General features: G+C 44.8%; 1 protein-coding gene across 1 annotated transcript; it reads right to left on the bottom strand.

Moving 5' to 3' along the window:
- Positions 1-436: 436 nt before the first annotated feature.
- On the bottom strand, positions 437-18,547 carry LOC146198673 (survival motor neuron protein-like). Its single transcript, XM_084594174.1, has 8 exons — positions 18,339-18,547; positions 18,155-18,226; positions 18,014-18,079; positions 9,424-9,624; positions 7,720-7,779; positions 6,096-6,161; positions 3,313-3,423; positions 437-581 (listed from the first exon to the last, which is right to left on the bottom strand). The coding sequence occupies exons 1-8, from the start codon at positions 18,372-18,374 to the stop codon at positions 534-536; spliced, it is 660 nt and encodes a 219-aa protein (XP_084450300.1). The 5' UTR covers positions 18,375-18,547; the 3' UTR covers positions 437-533.
- Between the last annotated feature and the right edge of the window lie 2,838 nt (positions 18,548-21,385).

Genomic DNA, 21,385 nt, shown 5'->3' on the forward strand with positions numbered 1-21,385 from the left:
TTCCCTGGACAGTGGCCCTTTATGGACAGCAATATGATAATGCTACCATGAATTAGGAGAAAGATTTATCACAAATAGCAGGCAGTGCATTTGCTTAGTATCCTATATTGTAGCTAGGACAGCTTAAATGTTTGTCTGTGAAAAATATTTGTATCAATAAAGGGATGATTCTGAATTGAAATAAAAAACACAATTTTTAATTTTTGAAGGCAAGACATGTATAGGCCAAGCAGGCATGCTCAGAAATCATGACACAACATTTTCTGGCCCAATTTGGTGCCACCAATCTTCCTTACTTCAAAGGACTTATGCTCAGCTCATTGCACACTACATATTCAGGCTTGTCTTTCCACATTCCTGTAGCATCATATCATTCTGTTGGCTGCAAAGTGTGCCGCCATTGTATGTGTTTCAGTGATGCAATGAGAAACAACAATTAGTTTGACATTTTGCTTGTTTACAACAAGAACAAAATTGCTGTAGAAGAGAAATATAAAAGGGTGAAAGGGCTTGATGTCTCTGAAAATGGCTTTCTACTTGTGGTCACAGCAGTTCTCCGGATGTTTTGACTGCTGCAATGCCTACAAATACAAAACAGAATGAGATCAAATGTCAAGTAGAGTCTTACAAGAAAGTCTAGAGCACAATAGTGCAAGAAGCTGCCATACTAAGAAGTCATGCAAGAAAGCGCTACAAGAAATGCTTCTCACAAGAAACTACCACAATAAAGAGGTCCAACCAGGTGTTTGACAAAACTTGAAATACTTCTCTCAGTCCCATCTCCTCACAACCTCAACATTCGCTGCACTGCCATTGCTTAGGTTGAGTAAAATCTCACGGCCACTTGCTAATACATTGTGCTGGGATATGGATGACCGACGCAACAGACTGTTTCTATTCTCTCAGCCAAGTTCATTGTGTGTTAGTGCCATTCCTAGTGTGCCGACTACATTCACCATTCACTCTTACAGATTTTCAATCCTTGTTCATACATTTTCTCCTGGCCACCTGCAGAGTGTACTGTTTGCTGCGAATTCCTTCTGCCTCGACAGGCTAGCAATTAACCTCTTTGCTACACTGTACACTGACAGTATGCTGACCTCAGGCTGCGAGTGGTGTAATACAAGAGAGAAAGCACATGACCGCCCTGAAACTAGTTACCTGAAAGAGGGCGGAAGGAATCGAGCAATAAAAGAAAGCCAGGAATTGGACCAAGCTGAACAGTACACAGCATACTAAGAGTGGCGAGCACAGACAGGTGACACGAAGAGGAAGAGAAAAGCACAGCATACACACTCATGGAAAAAAAATGAATTGTAAACAGATGGGTTTAATGCCCTATGGGACTTGTAACCATTACAGAGGCTTTTTAGACCACATGGGATTCCTTGACATGCACTGAAATCATACAGTGCATGGGCCTTTCTGTACCAATATGGCCGCCAAAGCTAGGCAGCCTGCCTGTAGCACCCGTGGTAGCCAGAAGCTTCTTAGGACAGAAAACTAAAGTTTTTCTTACCTGCAGGAGATTTTGAACACTGCAGGCAAGAGAGCCATGCAGCATGGCTCAGAATGCAAACCTAGTGGGTTGTATGCGTTTGAGAAAAGGCTGTACCTGTCTTTCACGACAGAAACCAATGATGGTCATAGAAGAAAGACAGGAGACAATGCTGTGTATGCGCACCTACTATAAGTCAAGCCCATTTAAAACAAACCTGACGGTCACGCGGATTCCGTTCGCAGCATGCAAAGTTTGTACTAACTAAACTTGCCCTAATTCAGCACCAAGTTCGAGAAAATGTGTGTTTAATACTTTAAAACGTCGCTCGTGACCATCTATTCCTTTAAAGCCAACACTACCGAGCCACATTCTATGCTCGTCAGTTGATCATACACGCTCTAGACACCACCTTCTGTGGAACAGGCGTTTTACGAATGCAATTGCAATTAATAACAATAGCAGGTGAGGAAAATCATGGCATCTGGTGGTAGGTCACCATCCACCTTGATTCTTGACAATATGCACTGACAATGCACATTAAATGGGCTGCTCTCAGTTTCGCCTCCAACGAAATGCAGCTGCCGGCGGTCGGTTTCGATCTCCCTGTTCGTTATGACCAAGTTGTGTGGCTTCAGTTGTTAATTTCATCCGAGATGCAGTGTCATAGCCCTAATACATATTTTAACGGTAGCTCTACCTTTGTTTGTAATAAGTGAGCGTTCATCATATAACTGCGGAAGCATATTCACATTGCCGACACAAAATGATGCGGCAGGTATTTTTGAAGAAATGAAGATGCTCTTCGATTCAAGGAATCACTTAGCGTGGAAAACAATAGATGGCTACAGCTGAGCCAGCTTATATTGAACCTGGATATATCAAATAGCACTGAACAGTTAGAACAGTTCTGTGAGGATATACCATACAAGATCACAGCACCATTTTTGCTTCTAATGAACTAGCATTTGTAGAATATTAAATACAACAATAACGGTTCACATGCGGAGATCGCTCAGCTGTACGACCTTGGGGTGTGCTAGAAAGTAATCCTCAATCTCTGGCACTCATTTTCCACTCCACATCGCGACGAAACAATTATTTGCAATACCAATTGAATTAATTGAGGAAGCAAAACAAAACTGAAACCGAAACTCTGACAATGCTTCTGCTTAAGCAGTGATGACGTCACAGACGCCGTTAAAAAAACATTTGCGCACACTGAACGGCTGAAATAACGACTGAAGATGACGACTCCATTCACAAACTGTCAAAGTAAATTTAATAGATGCCTTACAGTTTGTTCTTCACGGGCAATAAGGGCAAAAACATGTGGTTATTGCTAGTGATGCTTCAAAATAGTGTTGGCCATCGAAATCACCATAACTGAGGCAAAGGAAAGGGCAAATGTTAAAATAAACTTTTGCAGAAACAAATTGCCGCATGGCTTCCAAATTTGATGTGAACGATTTAGACTGGGAAAAAAACCTACAGTAAATATTTTATTACAGTATACAATAACTCACAATGAAGCACTCGAGTTCTCCTGAGAGAGGTCTTCAGAATCGGTGACGATTTTGAACTGATAACATAACTCTTGGGAAGAGAATTAAGCCATAAAATTAGTAATGCTGTCCCATCTCTGCTTGAATATTCTCTCAGAGGGACTCATTGCTAGACAATATTTGAACGGCTTGTGTGCCTGAAAAGCAAGTTATGATTGTGGCCCATTTGGTGTTACATATGTCAACCGCTTAATCAGCCACAGCCCACTTTAAATTTCTGACATGAATATTGAGGAAATGTGGTAATACCTGATAGTAGCCTGTGTGATATCCGCTCATATACCAAGCCATGAGCATCGAGGAAAGTGCATCATTGTCTTTGCCATCCTCCGAAAACAGCGAAGGCAATGGAGGCATACCCTGCAAAACACACAAGGGGCACAAAGAAGCATACATGCTTGTGCCGAGTGAGTGATAATGTGGTGTGGTCCCTGTGTCTAGGCAATATATGCAGCAGGATTCCTAGCTTTTTTGTGTGTTTTTTACTTTTTTTCACTCATGGCCTGCGTCCAAGGTCATAGACGTCAACAGGATTTTGTCTTGAGGGGAGCAAACCTGATTCATCGGAGTGGGGGGCGGGGGGGTTGGTGTAAATAATAAAAGTTTTGTAAACAATAAACACAACACCCAAGGAAAGGACTTTCTGTAAAAAATTAAGAAATAAAAATTTCTGTTTTGTTCCTAACGATTACAAATTTCATAATATTTATTAATGCTCATACATCACAGCAAAGAAACAGATAGTTACATGGTGTAACTTGGATAAGGGGGTGGGGGGCAAGTGCCTCTTTTTCACCCCCTGCTGATGCACACGCCTAAGATGTAGGCCGCCTCTGAGAGTCACTTGTTCCTTGTGTTACTCAGACGTGTTCTTTTATTCTCTTTAATGTGGTGATAGGTTCATAAACATATCTCCCTATCTCCCTCTGCTTTTGTATGGAAAAAAACAATCGACGGCACCCTTTGATTCTGTTACGATTTGTATGATCTTCCAATTCTATGCCAATTTCAAAAACAGGTTTTCATTCTTTACATAATAGGTTTCAGTGAAACTATGGTGTATACTTTAAGAAAGGAAGGACTATAATTGTCCCACAAGCTAGCTTCTACCGTCGGATGCTTGCTCCTTCCCCGCCCAAAGGAGAGACACCCAAAAGAGAAGAGTGAAGGCATGGTTTTCAAGATCCCCAGCTCGGAACGTGTGTGGAGATGCTATAGAGGGGTGCTCCTGGTTAATTCAAATTAGCCCGGAATTCTTTAATGTGCATCGACATCATACGTCACGTGAAAATTTTCATGCCTTGCCTCTCTACTGCAGATGGTATATATACTCAGAATTATAGACTGAAAAATTTAGCTGTCAAGCTCAACGTTGTGGAATTGAACCGAGGCTGCGGTTCGATTCCGACATTCCGGCACACACAACATTTTGACGCAGAATCAATGGGTTTTCCAGGTAGAAGTAAATAAAAATGCAATAATAAATAGAATGCCAAAAATTGCCAGGATGTTGTGTACATGCCATCAAAACAGGAAGCTTTCGACCCCAAGTCCCCTCGAGGATGAGGAGCATTTTCACGGCTTGTGCAAAAGCTCCCCCTGTTGGGGGGAGAGGGACTTTTCTTTGCGTGCCTGGAAACTTCGCAGGACGAGAACCGTTTTATTTTAGTTGGCGGTAAGTGGCTGGCAGTAGTAGCATGCTCCATTATTAGGAAAAGCTTATTCTAAATACCTTTTTTTTTTTCTCTCGCTTCACTGGTTGAAAACCACTCACTAGTTTACAACATTGGTTGCATAAAACAAGCTTGAGGATGTCCATCATGAAGCATGAAGCAGATGACTGAACACTTCTCTCCTTATTTCTGTGACACACAAATAGAAATATCCAAACAAAGCAAAGCAATACCTTCTTCGTCCTGCCAATTATCATGTACTGTCTTCATGCCCAGGATACAAATAAACAGGATAACGTCAGAATATTCGTTACACAAAAGTGCGACATGTGACTAACTGTTAACGTGCCATGGTACATTAATAAATACTTTGATAAATTTATTATCTCTAAGTTGACGACTTATACACTTTCAGTAAAACTGCTTTTAAGTGACAGTGACTCCTGTGATTATTATCGTGAAGTGATTATTGTGTCCTAATTAATTTTTCTCCGCACAAATCCTTTGCACAACCTTGCGAGTGCTTAACCACAGTTGCCCCGTGAAGAATGGGAACAGGGAGTTTTTTTCAAACTGTAGCTGGCAGCTTTTTCTTCCTTTGCATTCTTTGTCCCACACTTGTCGTACTGAGCACGTTAAATAAAAACTTTGTTTTTACTTCAGTTCTAAGGAAACTGAAGCAACCAATACGGTTGCCACTTGCATTGCACAGGTGGTCCCTCTCAATGCCATTGTGAACTCAACATTGCGTCTGCCGGCACTCGACCAGGAGGTTGTCCAATCTCCAGCTCAACGCCGACGTCATCAGTGCACCAAGTCATCAGTGCCTAACTGTGAGCGTCAACTCCGAACGCTTGTAACCTATTATTGATGCAGTGTCGAGTGTGCTCTGGTGTTAGGATTTGTAAATTACTCTTCTTATGAGTTAGCGTCTGTGTGGTGTAGGATGTAAATGTGGGTACTGCTGGCGTCTTGTCCATTCTTTCGGCCCGTGCGTTCTCCCGAGATCCATGACAGGTATGATCATATAAGAAAGACGTGCCCATCAAATAACATGAGCACACACTTCTCAGAGTTTAACAAGATCGTGTCTACCTTTCAGACGACGCTTTTGTGTGAAACCCTACCGTCTCTTGCTTCCTTGTTTTTAAAATTTGCAATTTAAACATTAAGCGAGGTACTATACCTCACAAGAATATGTGAGTAGCACATACAATGTCAAAGTCTGGTCTTGCACCCCACATAATTTGCCAAAAAAGTAGTGCTCGAAAAATGTCAAGCGTACAAAATGCACATCTTAAATATTTCACACGTTGCTTAAAACTAGTACAGAAAGATGAAGCTGAAAAGAATGCATACATGAGTTGGGTCTGGAAAAGGTATTCGGAGGCTGTCTTTTCCGCTCCAAGGTGGTTCGTTGGGAAGCTGTAAGCCATGAATCAATCATGCCAATTAATATATCTAAACTCTTATATAATCTGCAGCTAGAACGAAGTAGCTGCCAAAATTAATGCTCAAAGAAATGTTGACACTGCAAATGAGCTACTATCAATAGCAGACAACTGTGCAACTAGAGGGCAAGTTCTGTTACCAGTTACATGTGAGATTAATGTTACTCTTCTTAACCTTTAATGATTGGTGACAATGCTTAATTAAGCAGCATCATTAATTCTGATTTCAAACACTGACACAGTAATGACATAAATGCCTGGCTGTCCTCCACAAAGTGTTCTAGCAATGGTGGCTAGTAGCAGGAACAAATCATTACAGCTGTATAAAAGCAGAAACCTAATATTTTCATGAATGAAAACCATTTCATATAGAGTGCAATCCACTTATAACGACACCAGATATAATGATATAATCGCTTATAATGATCAAATTCTTGGGAGTTATCAGTTTTCTCATTGCACCTAATATAAAAATAAACCATATATAATGACTGATTATTGATGATATATCGGATACAACGATAGCTTAATCACCACCCGGTAGATGTTTAAAATGAAAATTTGTCTGAATGTCTGATAAAAAATAAAATACTAAGAGAATAACATGAAAACTTGACATAAGCTGTGAAAATGGACCGGTGTAGAGAAATCTGCGAGGGTCACTGCGTGCAGTTAAAAAATGAGCGCTATCATCACCACAATCGATGCCTGTTGCCTCGCCATATTGCCATAGCTAATTGTGCGTCCGTGAAAGACGGCACCGACCACAACCAAGTCACGGCTCGATAGCTATCGAGATGAAACAGTAGTAGATTTATTGGGATGTCTGGCATGGTTTCAAGGTTGGAAACGTCGTGAAAAAATACAGCCATTTGCACTCTACGATTTTAGCAATCATCAAGGCTGGGGATGTCCTGCAGTTCATCCGATCACTGATGATTCCGTGCACACAAAAGGGACTGCCGCCAACATACGCGCTACTGCAAGCTTCAGCTGCCACACAAGTGAGCGCGAACTTCCAACTTTTTTAAGCATGTTGAAGTTATTTTATGGCTGTTGATGTATCGTAATAAAGTGTTTAGTGCTCTTTATGATGATTAGCGCTGTTGTTAAACTTAATTCACTCATCGCTGCTAAGTAGGCAAAGCCTACTTTTACCAGTCCAGATGTAACCATAATTGGTTATAATAATTGGATTTTCAGGTTTTCTCAATATTGTTATAAATGGACTGCACTGTAGTGGCTATTAATGCATCAGGCACACTGAGCATATTTAACAGAAAGAAAGAAAAAGATATTAAGTTTGGTTTTTTCTCATGCCAGTGAGGTACACCAGAAAAACGTTAAGCCAAATTATTCGCCTGACCAGTAGCACTCACACAAACCTAGACGTATGAAATTCCAGAAGCATATTTAAAGCACGGCATAGCTAACCTCCTTCAAGAGAACACTTGCAGCATACTGTCACCAGTGACCCTTGTATCACATTTGCATGAAATTATATTTTCGTAGCTACAGAACAGCCCGCTTACGTTGGGAACGGTCGTGTGATGCCGATATGTGCCTGAAGTAACACGGCTTGTATGGACGCTCTGAAAAACAAGTTAAGAATGCAAGAATAAGGCTTTCCAGCCAAACTCAAACGACAGTACCAAGGGTCATCAGCACATTGAATTGTATAATAAAGTTTTCATTATTGTTAGTTATTAGTACATTGTTCATGCTCTGTAAGCTGATATTTGGATAAAGTGGCATAGATGCAGCTGTGGACAGTTTGGCTGCACCGAAGCATCTTGCAAGGGAGGAGTTTTACACAACACGAATCGAGAGCAGTAATAAAGCAGAAAGGCAAGTAGAATATCTGTCACACAAATATATTCACACATTACACCTTTCTTAAATATGGCTATATATTCAAAGTGCCTACAGAGTCAGATACTAATACAAGTAATGAACAAATGCTAAACATGCTTTCAGGCAGACAGAAGGCAGCTGCTTTCTGACATTCAGTACCACAAAGTCTAGAATGTTAACCTAGCATGCAATGCACAAGATCACCTCAATGTGATAACCGTTTGCCAGCTTGCATCTGCTAACTACCACAATGCATAGCTACATCCACAAAATTACATACACCATACGCAAGTACTCTGCTGCTTGCTCTGTGGAAGTAGTCACAGTTCGTTGTTAGAACTGTGACTACTCTGTTTATTAGCATATGGTGAAGCCAGGGTTATGGCATTATGACTTATTGTTTCATTGTAAGTTGCATTCTTAATATAAAAAGAAAAGCGTGATCAATACCACTACCAGTTTTACAACACAATGGGAAGCAAGTGCTGACATGTGCCTAAAATTTTAGTTACAACGACATTACAATGCTTTCTACAGCTTCAGTCAAGCAGACAGAAATTTCAGGGATCAAGCTTTGGGGGATTAAATTGATATACTACATGCTCTGCTGGGTAGCACCAGAAAATAGGGTTCCGTGTCTCGACACAAAAAGCTCAGAATATGGATTACGATTTGGGCTCCACAAATTGCATTACAAGCGCTGCTACTTCAAACGTCGTCATAGCAGCCTCTACACAGGGAGCAAGACATTGTAAGATAAAAAATGAGATAAGATAGATAGAAGGCAGATCAGACATTTTATTATGAACACAGCATTGTGGACGAAGTATGTATGTTCATCACTATGCCACTCAGTACCATTCACACTTACAACTGCTGTTCATAACTGTCATGGAACTTACGGTGTGCACGACAACTCTTACACTGTGTCAAATGATAACTTCACACTTCTCTTGGACATGGATATTTCAAAATTAAGCGTGAATGTGATGCGCAGTGATGAAAAGCACAATTTTACAACCAACTGTGATCCCCCCCCCCCCCCCCCCCCCCCCACCCCTCCTACTTTTTTTAGCACACACACAGACAGAATTAGCTAGAAGCTGGCTGTAGCAGACATGGGCACAAAGCAAATACACATGGCAGTCCTGAAGGGAATAACTACAATTAAGTGTCCAGCTTAGCACTATATGGCTACACAGGACAGGCATGCAGATTTCTCAAGCCTCCGGAAATGAACAAAGATTAATCGCAGAGTGGGAACTGATCCTGGGACCACTGTGAAGAAACTAGGGGAGTTGGGTAGTGGGACAATTTCATCCATCGTGAGGCTGATGTGAACTGTCAATGTTGAGAAAATAGTGATAATCGAGAATACTCACACTCCCCGCTCGAGCTTGTTGAGCTTGCCTGGCTTTCTTGCCTTCTGATGGGTGCAGGTCTGACAGCAGAACACGTTCCTCATTGCCATAACCGATGTAGTGCACAATGCAGTATTTCCCTCTGATGCACTTGATCTTGGCTTCATAGGGAAGATTGTCCCCTGAGAAGACCGCAATGCAGTAGTCTCCCTGCTTCCAGCCCTGAAGCAAAACAAAAAAATAACTCAAGAGAAAATTTCAGAGGTGCCAACAACTCCGCACTGCATGCAAACAAGTGCTGCAAGTCAGTGCCCAATAGCAGTTAAGAGGAATTAAGTCAGTTGACTACTTTCGAGAAGAAACATGCCAGAAACTTGGTAGGAGTGTGGTTAATGAAGCATGGAAAATGGAAGGTGACTTGAGCCTTTAACCTCATGATGCAATGTAACCTGCAAAAACCCCATCTTTAGGTAGGTCACACTTGCACCATTCTCTTATCTGTTTTCTTTGTTATCTTATCATGTGGTAAACACTGCTCTTATATTTTTCTGTTAAACAGTGGTTCCTTACTCTGACTTAACAAACAGAAGTAGTTAGATGAACTCCGTTTACGAATTTACAGAATGCGTCCTCAATAACCGGGGCACCTACTGGTCAGTTTTACAAACGATAGCTCCAGTTCTGCTTTCACGAGCTTCGGTTCCGGCAAATGGATTCATGTATTTCAAACCATAGTGAAAAACAATGAGAATGTCATTAGGAATATGCAATGCACTAATGTTAGTGCATGTTAAGGAATTCCAGCTGGTCGAAATAATCCAGAGCCCTCCACTATTATCAGCCTGAGCCACACTGTGACAAGTTAAACCGCACAAACCAAAACAAACCAATAAAATATAAATACAAGTCCCTAAGCAATCGGTATCAATACATATGGACCGAGATCTCTTATGTACCACAGTCTACAGCAACACCTGAGCCAAGCAAAATGGTGTGGTGGACTTGACAAAATTCTGACCACTGCAAATACTGTCATTAATACAGATGACTTAAATTATAGTTTTTCTCACAAGCAGCCTTTTGTAAGCTACTTACGACTTATTAATACGAAAATTTGCTTCTGTGCATTGGAGAGGATGAAAATGCACTGAGGTCATTGCAGCCCTTTTATTTTTGCCGTATTTATATGAGCGGCGATGAGAACAAGAACTCAATGGCTCCAACGAGATTTTTCCCTTCCTGTATTTTATTGCATGAATGAAGGTGAAAAACCTCTTCTGCAGGCTTGTGGCAAATAAGAAATTGAATTTAGCAGCTGTAACACGAATGAGTACAGTTATGTAGTAGCAGTTCATGGGATGTGAAACAGTCATAGTAGGAAATAGTACATCATCACACCCTGAGGTACAATTACGTGCCTTGTAGACCATTTGAAAATCAAACTGTAGCACATTACCTTATCAATAACAGCAGCTGTGCTAATGTACTTTTATCTAATAAAATTTTGTCTGTAATGGTATGGTAGGTGAGGCTTACCCTCCCAAAGTGACTCAGGATGTGAGGGAAGCTGCTGTGGAGGGCTTCAGATTAATTTAAACCCCCTGAGGATCTTAATTAATGCCCATTAACATCGCAAAGCACACAGCTGCCTTTTGTGTTTCGCCTTCGATGAAATGGGCCCCAACTTCACTGCTCATAAACTGTGTATTGCTGCGAACCATTCAAATCTCTATTTGTTCTTTTTCAACAGCCACCGGCATGCAGCCTTATCATTGCAATTCTAATGCCCAGATTAATTCTGTATTCTTTGTTTGTTCACGCTCATTGTCACGAGATGCAGCTTTATCATTTTTTTTTTGTCGCACAAGATGAGCTGAGATGTACCTAGAAGATTTCAGCCACTCTCGTGTGTTTCTGCAATATTCCAGGTTATGCTAGTCACCGTTTGCAGCTTTATCTATATGTTTCTTCGTCGCCTTTAAATTGAGCATTGATGGGTGCAACGGGCATTCTTAGATCGATGACCTACAAGCACACTTGCTGTTATCGCCGCTACCAAATCGCTTAGTTGTTTTGCGGCTGCAAGTCAGCCCAAATAAATAGCCCATCCAGTCCAATGTCACGCCTCTTCATTTGCCGATTTCGGCATTGTCACCAACACGTGATATCTGGTGGAGGTGCTGGCTTTCATGCTTCGGATTCCTCCCACAAGCCCAGACAACAGCCCTGTTCGTGTCGCCTCAGGAGACGTCCCCACAGCCCACCGAACAAGCTGCCGATTTCAAGGGCTCCTACCTGAACACAGCCTACTACGGGGTCCCATCCAAACCCGGAAGGAGACTCCTGTGGTAATGATAGCTCAGTCTACAGTACCGGTTCCGGTTGTGATCCAGCAACCCCGACAGCCCCCCATTTGCAACGGCATCCAGGGACAAGATTCAGAGGACTGGCTCGATCAGTAAGGATGAGTTGCTGCATTTAAAAACTGGGATGATGCATTGAAGCCCCAGAACGTCTTCTTCACATTGGATGGGGCAGCACTAACATGGAATGAAAATCAAGGATTTTCCCTCACAAAATGGGGCGAGTTAGAAGGGAGCTCTTGAATGTGTTCACGAGCGCTGTCAGGGAAGAAAGAGAGGAAATGCTCCTCAATACCAGGGTCCAGCTCCCAAATGAGTTCGTGCTCAGTTACGTCGAAGAAATGAAGCGCCTGTTCCACTGCGCTGATCCCTACATGACAGAAGATAAGAAAGTCAATTTCATAATGAAAGGCGTCAAAGGTTTTTTTTTTTGCTGGCCTTGTGAGGAAGCCACCGAGAACAGTGGCCAAATTCGAAACAGAAGCATCCTCCATCGAATGGACCTTCAACGCCCGGACTAGGCAGTATCAATGCCTGGTACAAGCCAACGCAGCTTCCCTGGATACGGCGACTGCTAAAAATGACTTGGAGGGCCATATTCGTAAAGTCGTCCGAGAAGAACTGCGCCGGTCGCTACTGTCTTCCCAACAGCCCCAGGTAGCGACACTCACAGACATCGTCTGTGAGAAGCAGCAGGAGCTTGGGAATTTTGCCTTGAACGATACAATGCAACAATCCCAAGGTATGAATTACGCAGCTGCTGCATGGCATCCTGCATCCCGAGGCGACCTACCAAACCCCCCTTGATGTAAACAAGGTCCTACTGAACGCCACTCCTTGGCCCCCCACCCACCAAGCCTACAAACGAACCACCAGTCGCAGGAAATGCGACGCCTCGAGCACATCCAACAACCGCCTGCTGTGCTTCCACTGTGGTGAGACCAGCCACATTTTACACCACTGCCAATACAGACGCATAGACCTGCATGGCTTCGCCATCAACGCCCTACGACCCCGTCCTGGTGAAAGGCCAGAAGAAATCGACGACTACTTGCGGAAGGTAGAGTCACCAAGCCATAGATACCGCTCCCCATTGCCGTACAGATTTGCTTTGCCAGGCCGCAGTTAGTGCGAGGAGGGTCTCCTAGCCCCACCATAGGGGAAACTTAAGGAAGCAACCTTTGAAGGGGAGGTTGCTATACGGCGAACTAACCAAGATCCTCCGCCGAGTGACGACGATGACGCCATTACGCCGATGCTCCTTGTGAAGATGCCCTCGACGATCACATGCCCAGACTTTAAAGTGACACCGCCATTAAGCATGATGACAATGTAGACAGCAACACGATCAAACTCCAAGCTGACACCGCCTCCTAACAAAATGATAGCGGTGTGCCCCGGCCTCTACCACAGTACACAACGAAGCCTAGATCCGAAACCAAGACAAACAGGTAATGCAAGGAAATGAACAAGTGACCTTTAAGTGGCTGTCAACGGTTGTACGGTTACTGCCTTAGTGGACACCGGGGCTGACTATTCTGCCATCAGTGGACTGTTCGCTGCCCAGCTCATGAAAGTGATGACCACTTGGGCAGGCCCGCTAATCCACACCACTGGTGGTAACCTCATTACTCTGTCGGGGCGATACACTGCAAGAGTAACAGTTGATGGATGTACATGTACTTACCCTATCAACTTCATGGTCTTGCAGTAGTGCTCCCATGAAGTGATTTTGGGTATGACCTTTTTGAGTGAACAGCGGGCGGTCATCCACTTTCACTCAAAGCTCATCAAACTCTCGACGGACAAAGCCATACCTACTATGACAACATCGATGCATCACATCGCTTTAAATGACCTCGACGAAGACTTAACCATGCCGCCCCGATCAAGCATCATGGCCTGCGTAGGCAACGCAGACATCAAAACCTCTGAAGGCATCGTCGAAGGAAACGGCCAGTTGTTCTTTGAACGAGGGCTTGGCAACGGAAGAAGTATCGCCCATTTCCGGCATGGACAAGCTCACTTGCCGGTCACGAACTTTAGCAAACTTTACAGTTGCAGACGGCTCATTTCATACAGTTTTACCTAAGTGTGCACACTAACATGGTATGATTGTATTTGCAGCTCACTCTACTGACTTCGTACCCCACCCTGACCGATGCGCAGCAATCACATTAATGGTGTTTACAATCTTTCAATTTGTTGATGCACCCCGTGTCGTGCACTGCAAAGTTTTCCTATTATTTTTCTGGTATTGTTGTCTTGAAGCATATATCTGTTAATCATTTCAGTAGATGCTGAAAGGAAGAGAAAAGTTACTATTGAAACCGTGTCTATAAACGACTGCCAGAAGCCATCCAGGCAAAAAAAATCCATCAAATCCAAATGTGTTCTCCAATTGGAAAACTCCCACCTGTTTTAAAACCAACAGGAATCCCTAATTGGAACCAATCAGAATGCCAGCATTATTGCAAACAAATGTTCTAATTGGAATGACTGTCAATCGGAATGTTCAAACTGGTCCCAAACGTACAAATGGGACAAACTGAATGGAACTAACTCTTCCAATTGCTTTCTGTTGATTTCAGTGGTACAAGACTGAAACCAATTTGAATGTCTATCTTGTTACGATTATGTATTTGGAACCAATCCATCTTGTGCCTGTTTCACATGCAAGCGAAAACGCTAGCGATTTCTGCTGCGGCGGCGTAAAAACCTGTTCTGAGTTGTCAAGGCGGCTCGAGCGAGGAAGTTCCAACTCGGAAATTTTTCGCTCTTGTCGCTGCTGCTCAGTTCGCTCGATCGCTTGCATGTAAACCAGCCTTTAGCAGCCAACATAAGCGTTTCACAAGCAAACATGCATGGCACATAGACCATAGGAACAATATACAGTCCAGCCCACTTATAACAGCCGCAGATATAACGAACGCTCGCATAGTACGAACGAGGGCGGTGCTACCGTCAAAATATATATTGGGGCAATGGCACAGTGTCTCACATAGAACGAACTGTTGTGGCCTCAACACTCGGTTAGAGCGAACGCGAAGTTGTCGGGCCCCCGTAGTTGACTGAGCCGGCGGTGTTTGGCGCGGTTTCGCTCAACTGCGAACCCGCGGCAGGCGAATTTTCGCGCACTTTGTGTTCCCCTGACACGACGCGAACACAGAGCGCACATATCGTTCCCCGGCGCTCCTTTGCGGGTAAAATAAAGTAAAAAAAGAAAAAGCGCGTGTTGAAAAATGAAAACGAAAAAGCGCGCGTGCACGGTGACGAAAGAGAAAGTGGTGCCGCCCGCGTCGCTGTGATGCATCCACGTGATCTGCGTCGGCCAATCCGGAAAGTCAGGCGCCTGCTCTACCGGCTCAAACCGGTTCTCCATTTGTTGCTCCGTTGTCACCCCGCGCTGAGGGCATTGCGCCGTTGATTCTTTCTGTGCGATGGCACTGCGTTGACATCGTTGCCCCATCCGTGCCTTTCCCAGATCGGGGAGTTGAAGGCTGCCTCAACGCGCGAGCCCAAGGGCTTGACTTGTGCCTGGTGCGATGGAGGACTGTACGCCGATCTCTTCAGGTGCTAAAGGAAAGCTGTCGACATCGCAACGAAGATGGCCATTGTTAATGAACTTGCTCAAGGTGCAAAAAACTGCGAACTGGTCAAGAAGTACGGACTGTCGAAATCGACCATTTCAACCATTGCTAAGGGCAAGGAAAAGATTCTTGGTGCTACCGTGAATGCCGACCCGACGATTAGAAAGTGCCTTCGGAAGGCGACCTACGCGGACGTTGAGGACGCACTGCTGAAGTGGTTCGCTGATGCTCTCCAAGGCTAAAGACTTCATCTTTCTTTTGGACTTTCCCGATTTCAGCCCAGGCAATGGATGGCTCCACCGGTTTAAGGCTTGCCACGGAATTGTTTTCAAGGTGGTCGTCGGCGAGGCCGCGTCTGTGAAGAACGAGGACGTCGATGCGTGGCTTTCCGACAACCTCCCAACAATCACGAGCTATGTTCCACGGGACGTTTACAATGCCGATGAGACTGCGTTGTTTTATCAGATGCTGCCATCTAAAACACATGCCTTGAAAGGCGACAAGTGCGCAGGAGGGAAGAACAGCAAGTTGCGCATAACCGTTCTTCTGTGTGTCAATATGGATGGCAGTGACCGGCAGCTGCCCTTTGTCATTGGCAAGTCACGTAAGCCGCGACGCTTTGGAAGCTACGTGCCCGTATGCTACAGGAACAAAAGCCTGGATGAGTCGTGACTTATTTAGACTGCGTTGTTTTATCAGATGCTGCCATCTAAAACACATGCCTTGAAAGGCGACAAGTGCGCAGGAGGGAAGAACAGCAAGTTGCGCATAACCGTTCTTCTGTGTGTCAATATGGATGGCAGTGACCGGCAGCTGCCCTTTGTCATTGGCAAGTCACGTAAGCCGCGACGCTTTGGAAGCTACGTGCCCGTATGCTACAGGAACAAAAGCCTGGATGAGTCGTGACTTATTTGCCGAGTGGCTTGTCGAGTTCGACCGCGACATGGCACGAAAAAACAGGAAGGTCCTGCTCGTGCTGGATCACTGTGCGGCGCACCATGTGCAGCCTTCCTTGAATGCGGTGACAGTGCTCTTCTTGCTTCCCAATGCAACCTGCAAAATTCGTTCAAGGTGTGCTACCGGCGATGCGTCATCCAACACTTGTTGATCGCGATTGATGCTGCTATGCCAGTTCGCATCAGCTTGCTTGCCGCCGTGGAGATGTTGAAAGCAGCGTAGATGGAACTCACCGCGGAGTGCATAGCAAATTGCTTCCGCAAGGCAGGTGTTATGGGCCCAGGCACCGAGGATGCCATAGATCACCCACCAGAAGGCTGGTCGCACGAGGACTTGTGGCAACGTGTCGTTGACACGCAGCTGGCCGGACCTGACGTTGCCTGGAACGATTTCGTTTCTGCTGATGACGACGCCGACATTGCGGAGCCATGCACTGACGAAGCTATTGTGCGTGAAGTGCGAGCCCTTCCTGACTGCCCAGAGACCGACGAGGACGATGACGAGGATGCTGCTCTACCGCCGGTAGCTGTGAACGCTTCAACCGCGATCAGTTACATCGCGTCACTTAAGGAACTCGTGCGCAGCAGAGGCCTTGGCAATGAACATATTACCGCGCTGCAAAGATGAGAAACGGCAGTGATGCGATCAGCTTTGAAGAAGCAGACATGCATCACGGACTTTTTTCAAAAATAGAGTGAACTTTCGTCTCGCTTGCTCTTTTTGCCCGTATTATAGGTGGTCCACTTACTACGAACTTTGGATACAACGAACAAATGCCGCCTAATGATCAAATTCGTTATAAATGGGCTGGACTGTAGCCCTATGAAGGTGACACAAAACCAAAGTGTACAGTAAAGTAACTTTTTCTTTTTGGCTCACATACTCATTCATGGGCCTCCAAATAAAGTTAGTGGCACTAACCACTAAGAGCAGTTGTTTTTGATCATTGCTGCAGTGATAGTGAACATGACAAACAACTCAGCAGATTAAAGCTGCTGTCCTTTTTAAAAGAAATTGATTAGTGCAAATCATGCTTTGTAAAGAGTAATATGCAGATCCCACTAAAAAATCATTGGATGGAATGGCAGAGCCAAATGAAACCCTACCAATCGGACGCTCCAAGTGGACATTCCAAGTGTATGGTCCAATTGGAACTGTAAGCCATTTGGGCGACCAAACTGGAAGTTAGGAAGCAAACTGCGCTACCATGCATTTGATGCCAACTGGAATGCCGTTCGGACCACTGTCTTTTTTTTTTTTCTCCTGGGCTCTAACAGGTAACCTCGCAATGGTTTTAATAGCCTAGGTCTGACCACATAACATAAAAAAAAAAAAAGAAAAAAAAGGTCACACAAGGTGCAGGCAGTTAAGGCCATGTCAAAAGTTACGCGTCTGCAGAGCTAAATAGGTTGATTGAGAGCACACACACAATACGAGAAAGGTCAAAACAAGAAAGAAATAAAAGAGAAAGGAAGCGAGGTAGTAATAAATGAAAGAAAACGATGGTAATATGAGCCAAGAAAACGCAACGTTGAGCGAAAACGATCGACACGGATCACGGGAGCTGCTGAGAATCGCAGAGAGAGCAGTAAGCGTCTACACCACGAGAGGCCGCTACGTCCATAACATGGGCCGATGCGGCATGCCAGCGCCTAGCGCCTGTCGCGAACGCAGATGCTGGCGTTGACCACACTGACTCACAGTTGGTGGTTCCTGTCCTGACGAAGAGTTTTCTGACGACGCGTGGTTCCTTCTTTCGAGTTCCTTCTGCAAGTATACACAGGACAAGACAGAGACAAGCTCAATTACAAACAGGACGCACACAATGCTCCGCGCACTTACCTTTATTTGCTCGTGGGCCCGATCGTATGCTGCAATCAAATCGCTGTCGTCCCAGATGTCCTCGTCAATGGGCTTGAGATGCAAGAAGTTTTCAAGAAAACAAAATCCGAGCAGAACATTGACTACGTCACCCGCCTCCAAAGCAGATGGGGCGACAAAGCAACCAAAGTTGGCGCGTCTGTACCTCGTTGCGTGTCCACAACACGGCTCCCTTCTCCATCGCTGCCGCTCAGTCACGTAGACGGCACAAAAGAATACTTTTCGAAGTTTTACCAAAGGTGCTACGCAGGCTCAGAATACTCTAACTACACCACATGTCTGGAAAAAATGAACTCGAAACCTCCGCAGTGCGTATCGTGCACTTACTTCGCAACATGGAAAATACTATATATAATAGATGGATCAATGCAGGTGGCTGGAGAGAATAGCTCTAGACAAGCCCTCAACAAGACTGTTTTCGCAACCTAGGAGTGGAAGTGGCGACATCTGTTGCAATATGCGCGTATGCGTACGTGCACTGATCTCGTACGTGAGTCGACTTAGAGGTGGCGCCAGTGTGTCATGCCCCTCATGCCCAACGTTCTTGCGCATGCCCCAATATGGCTAAATAACTTTCAGTTTTTTTTTTTTTTTTTTTTTTTTAAACTCAACTTCTGGCTAGGACGCAGCTTCAAAGGGAAAAGGCACGTCATCATCATCAGCCGGCGGCGCTCGCAGAAACCCGCGTCCCACGTGTCGAGTGACTCTACGCACGTGGTGTAGGTCTGCTGGCGAGTTTACGGCGGGTTTGTTGGCGATGAAGACATGCCTTCTGCAGTACGTTAGCAATTTTCTGTTTACAATGTTACAATATTCCAGAAAAAAAAAAAAAAGATTTGGCCAATGATGTGGAAAAGAAGCGCGGATTTTAAGAAAACAAGGCATGCAGCTGCAACAAGGCAAGGCATCGCTTTGCACGCTTTTTGCGTTGTACCACGCTCACGGGCCTGCTAATTGGGCCTGAAGTGTACCACTTTCCTAATGAGAGCTTTGTTCTTCTTAATGGCTTTTAAACAATGTGCGCGTGTCTCATACGAGTGAGACAGGCAGATTTAGTGTCGAGCCCAAGCAGATGCAAGGTTCGGGTTCTGACCTATACCACTTTAGAATGAATCGAGACAGCCTGGTTCATAATATTGAACTTGACTCGAGGGTTAAGCAGGTTAAATGTAGCACTGACAGTGCACTGCCCGGTGGGCTGCCGTAGACTGAGTGCACATCAACTCTGGCTAGACAACCAGGGACAAGTATTCCCCAAAAATGAGATTACACCGACATTGTACATGAAACCTCGCCGCGCAGGAAAGCTGACTGTTCAGATGTAGATCTGAGGGGATTGAAGTTTGCCGAGCTCACATCAAAGCGTATGCTTCTTGAGGCTAATGTCAGAGGATCTGATAGTGTAGAACTGCGCCAATGACTCTAAATGATTTCCTGAAACGGAGGAAAGTACGAGGGTAATCCCAAAAGTAAGGTCTCCAAAGGGCTGCGGCCATCGGGAAGCTTTTTGCGTGGCTGCTCGCCATATGTACCGCAGTGTTTATTGTTCCCCGTATTCCAAACAAGTCATGACTCAGCGCAAAGGTGACTGTCAGTCTCGGCACAACAGCCATTTGAAATGGAGCTCTCGTTTGTCGCTACCGCCAGGTGCGAATTTCGCGCAGTTATTCGATTTTTGAACGAAAAAAGCATTCAACCAATCGAAATTCATCGCCAGTTGGCTATAGTGTACGGAGAGTCGTGCATGGATGTTAAAAACGTCCGCAAGTGGTGTAGAGAGTTCGCAGCTTATCGCACTACTAGGCCAAACAAGAATCGTGTGTGTGGCGGCATTCCTCTCCTCGCAAGCCGCGAAAATTCAAGCGAAGACAGTCTGGCGGCAAAGATAGCAACTGTGTTTTCGGATCAAAGAGCGGTATTGCTGATAGACCCCATGACTCCTGGCACCACAGTAAACGCAGACAGATGTTGCCCTTAAGAAACTCAGGCGGGCGTCGCAGAAAAGGAATGGTGAGCAAGAGCGTGAGTCTTCTCCGCGACAACGCTCGCCCCCACTTTGCCTGCTAAACTGTCCTTCTCCTGCAACAATTTGGATGGGACGTCATCAACCACCCACCCTACACTCCGGACTTGGCATCAAGTGACCACCAGCTTGTTTCCAAAGCTAAAAGAACATCAAGCGGGAAGACGCTTCACATATGATGACGAAGTAAAAGATGCGGCCAAACGCTTCCTCAATGGCATGGCGGCGAACTGGTATGACACGGGCATACAAAAACTGCCCCAGCATCTGCAAAAACGCATAGACCGCAACGGCGATTATGTGAAAAAGTAAAAGAATGGTCAGCCTTTCAAGTTATTTGTAAATTGCTTAAAATAAAAATTTCTTTCGATTTATAAAAGAACTGGATACCTTAATTTTGGGATGACCCTCGTATAATGCGTTTCTGATGTGTGTGATGTTTAAATGGTAAATTAGGAGCGTAATTATCTTTTTACAATGCCAATAAATTTCACCGTGTGAGAGAACTTTTGCGCACTTGATGAAATTTAGGACAATCAGCGATTAATTTTCAGTAACGTTGAAGTGGAAGCTACGAATCAGACATTGCGAAGACATCGTAAAAACTGCGCATGGGCGCTGTTTTTATATAGTTTTTATTAGGCGGTGTCACATTAGGCGGTGCAACGCATAAGGAAAGAAGAACGCATACGCATAAGGAAAGAAGAAGAAGACTCTCGTGAGTTTTTGGAGAGAAGACGACGTTCAACAGCGTCGGCTGGTGCCTACAGAGAACGTCCGTTGGAAAGCCTTGTCTTCGGTGTCCGCCCTCTGCTACAAGCTGAACTACCCCGTAACACCTTGGTGGAGGTACTTTCGATTCCCCTTGCCACAGCTCCTCGTACTTTCACGCCAGAAACCTGGATTTGCGCAGTGGACGTCGTCTCCCTGAGCTCACCCCACCGACTACCACAGTAAGCATGGCATCCCAGGACGCATCACCCGCTACGGAAACTCCAGCTGCCCCCATGATTTTAACCAAAATCCGTCATCCGCCTATCTTTAACGGCGAAGACAACAAGGACGTTGAAGATTGGCTCGACGAATATGAAAGGTGCAGCAAGAATAACCGCTGGGATGCTAGCATAATGCTGGCAAACATCATCTTCTATCTGGCGAGAACGGCGAAG

This window comes from Amblyomma maculatum, chromosome 2 (genome assembly GCF_055883805.1).
Source record: "Amblyomma maculatum isolate TAMU_Amacu chromosome 2, ASM5588380v1, whole genome shotgun sequence".
Taxonomy (NCBI): domain Eukaryota; kingdom Metazoa; phylum Arthropoda; class Arachnida; order Ixodida; family Ixodidae; genus Amblyomma; species Amblyomma maculatum.

Bases quoted from the DNA above. Each gene is read 5' to 3' on its own strand.
- LOC146198673 (XM_084594174.1), bottom strand. From the start codon at position 18,374: ATGGAGAAGGGAGCCGTGTTGTGGACACGCAACGAG. The intron at 18,080-18,154 runs GTAAGTGCGCGG...GTATACTTGCAG, and splicing joins GGGCCCACGAGCAAATAAAG to AAGGAACTCGAAAGAAGGAA. The intron at 9,625-18,013 runs GTGAGTCAGTGT...GTTTTGCTTCAG, and splicing joins CAGGACAGGAACCACCAACT to GGCTGGAAGCAGGGAGACTA.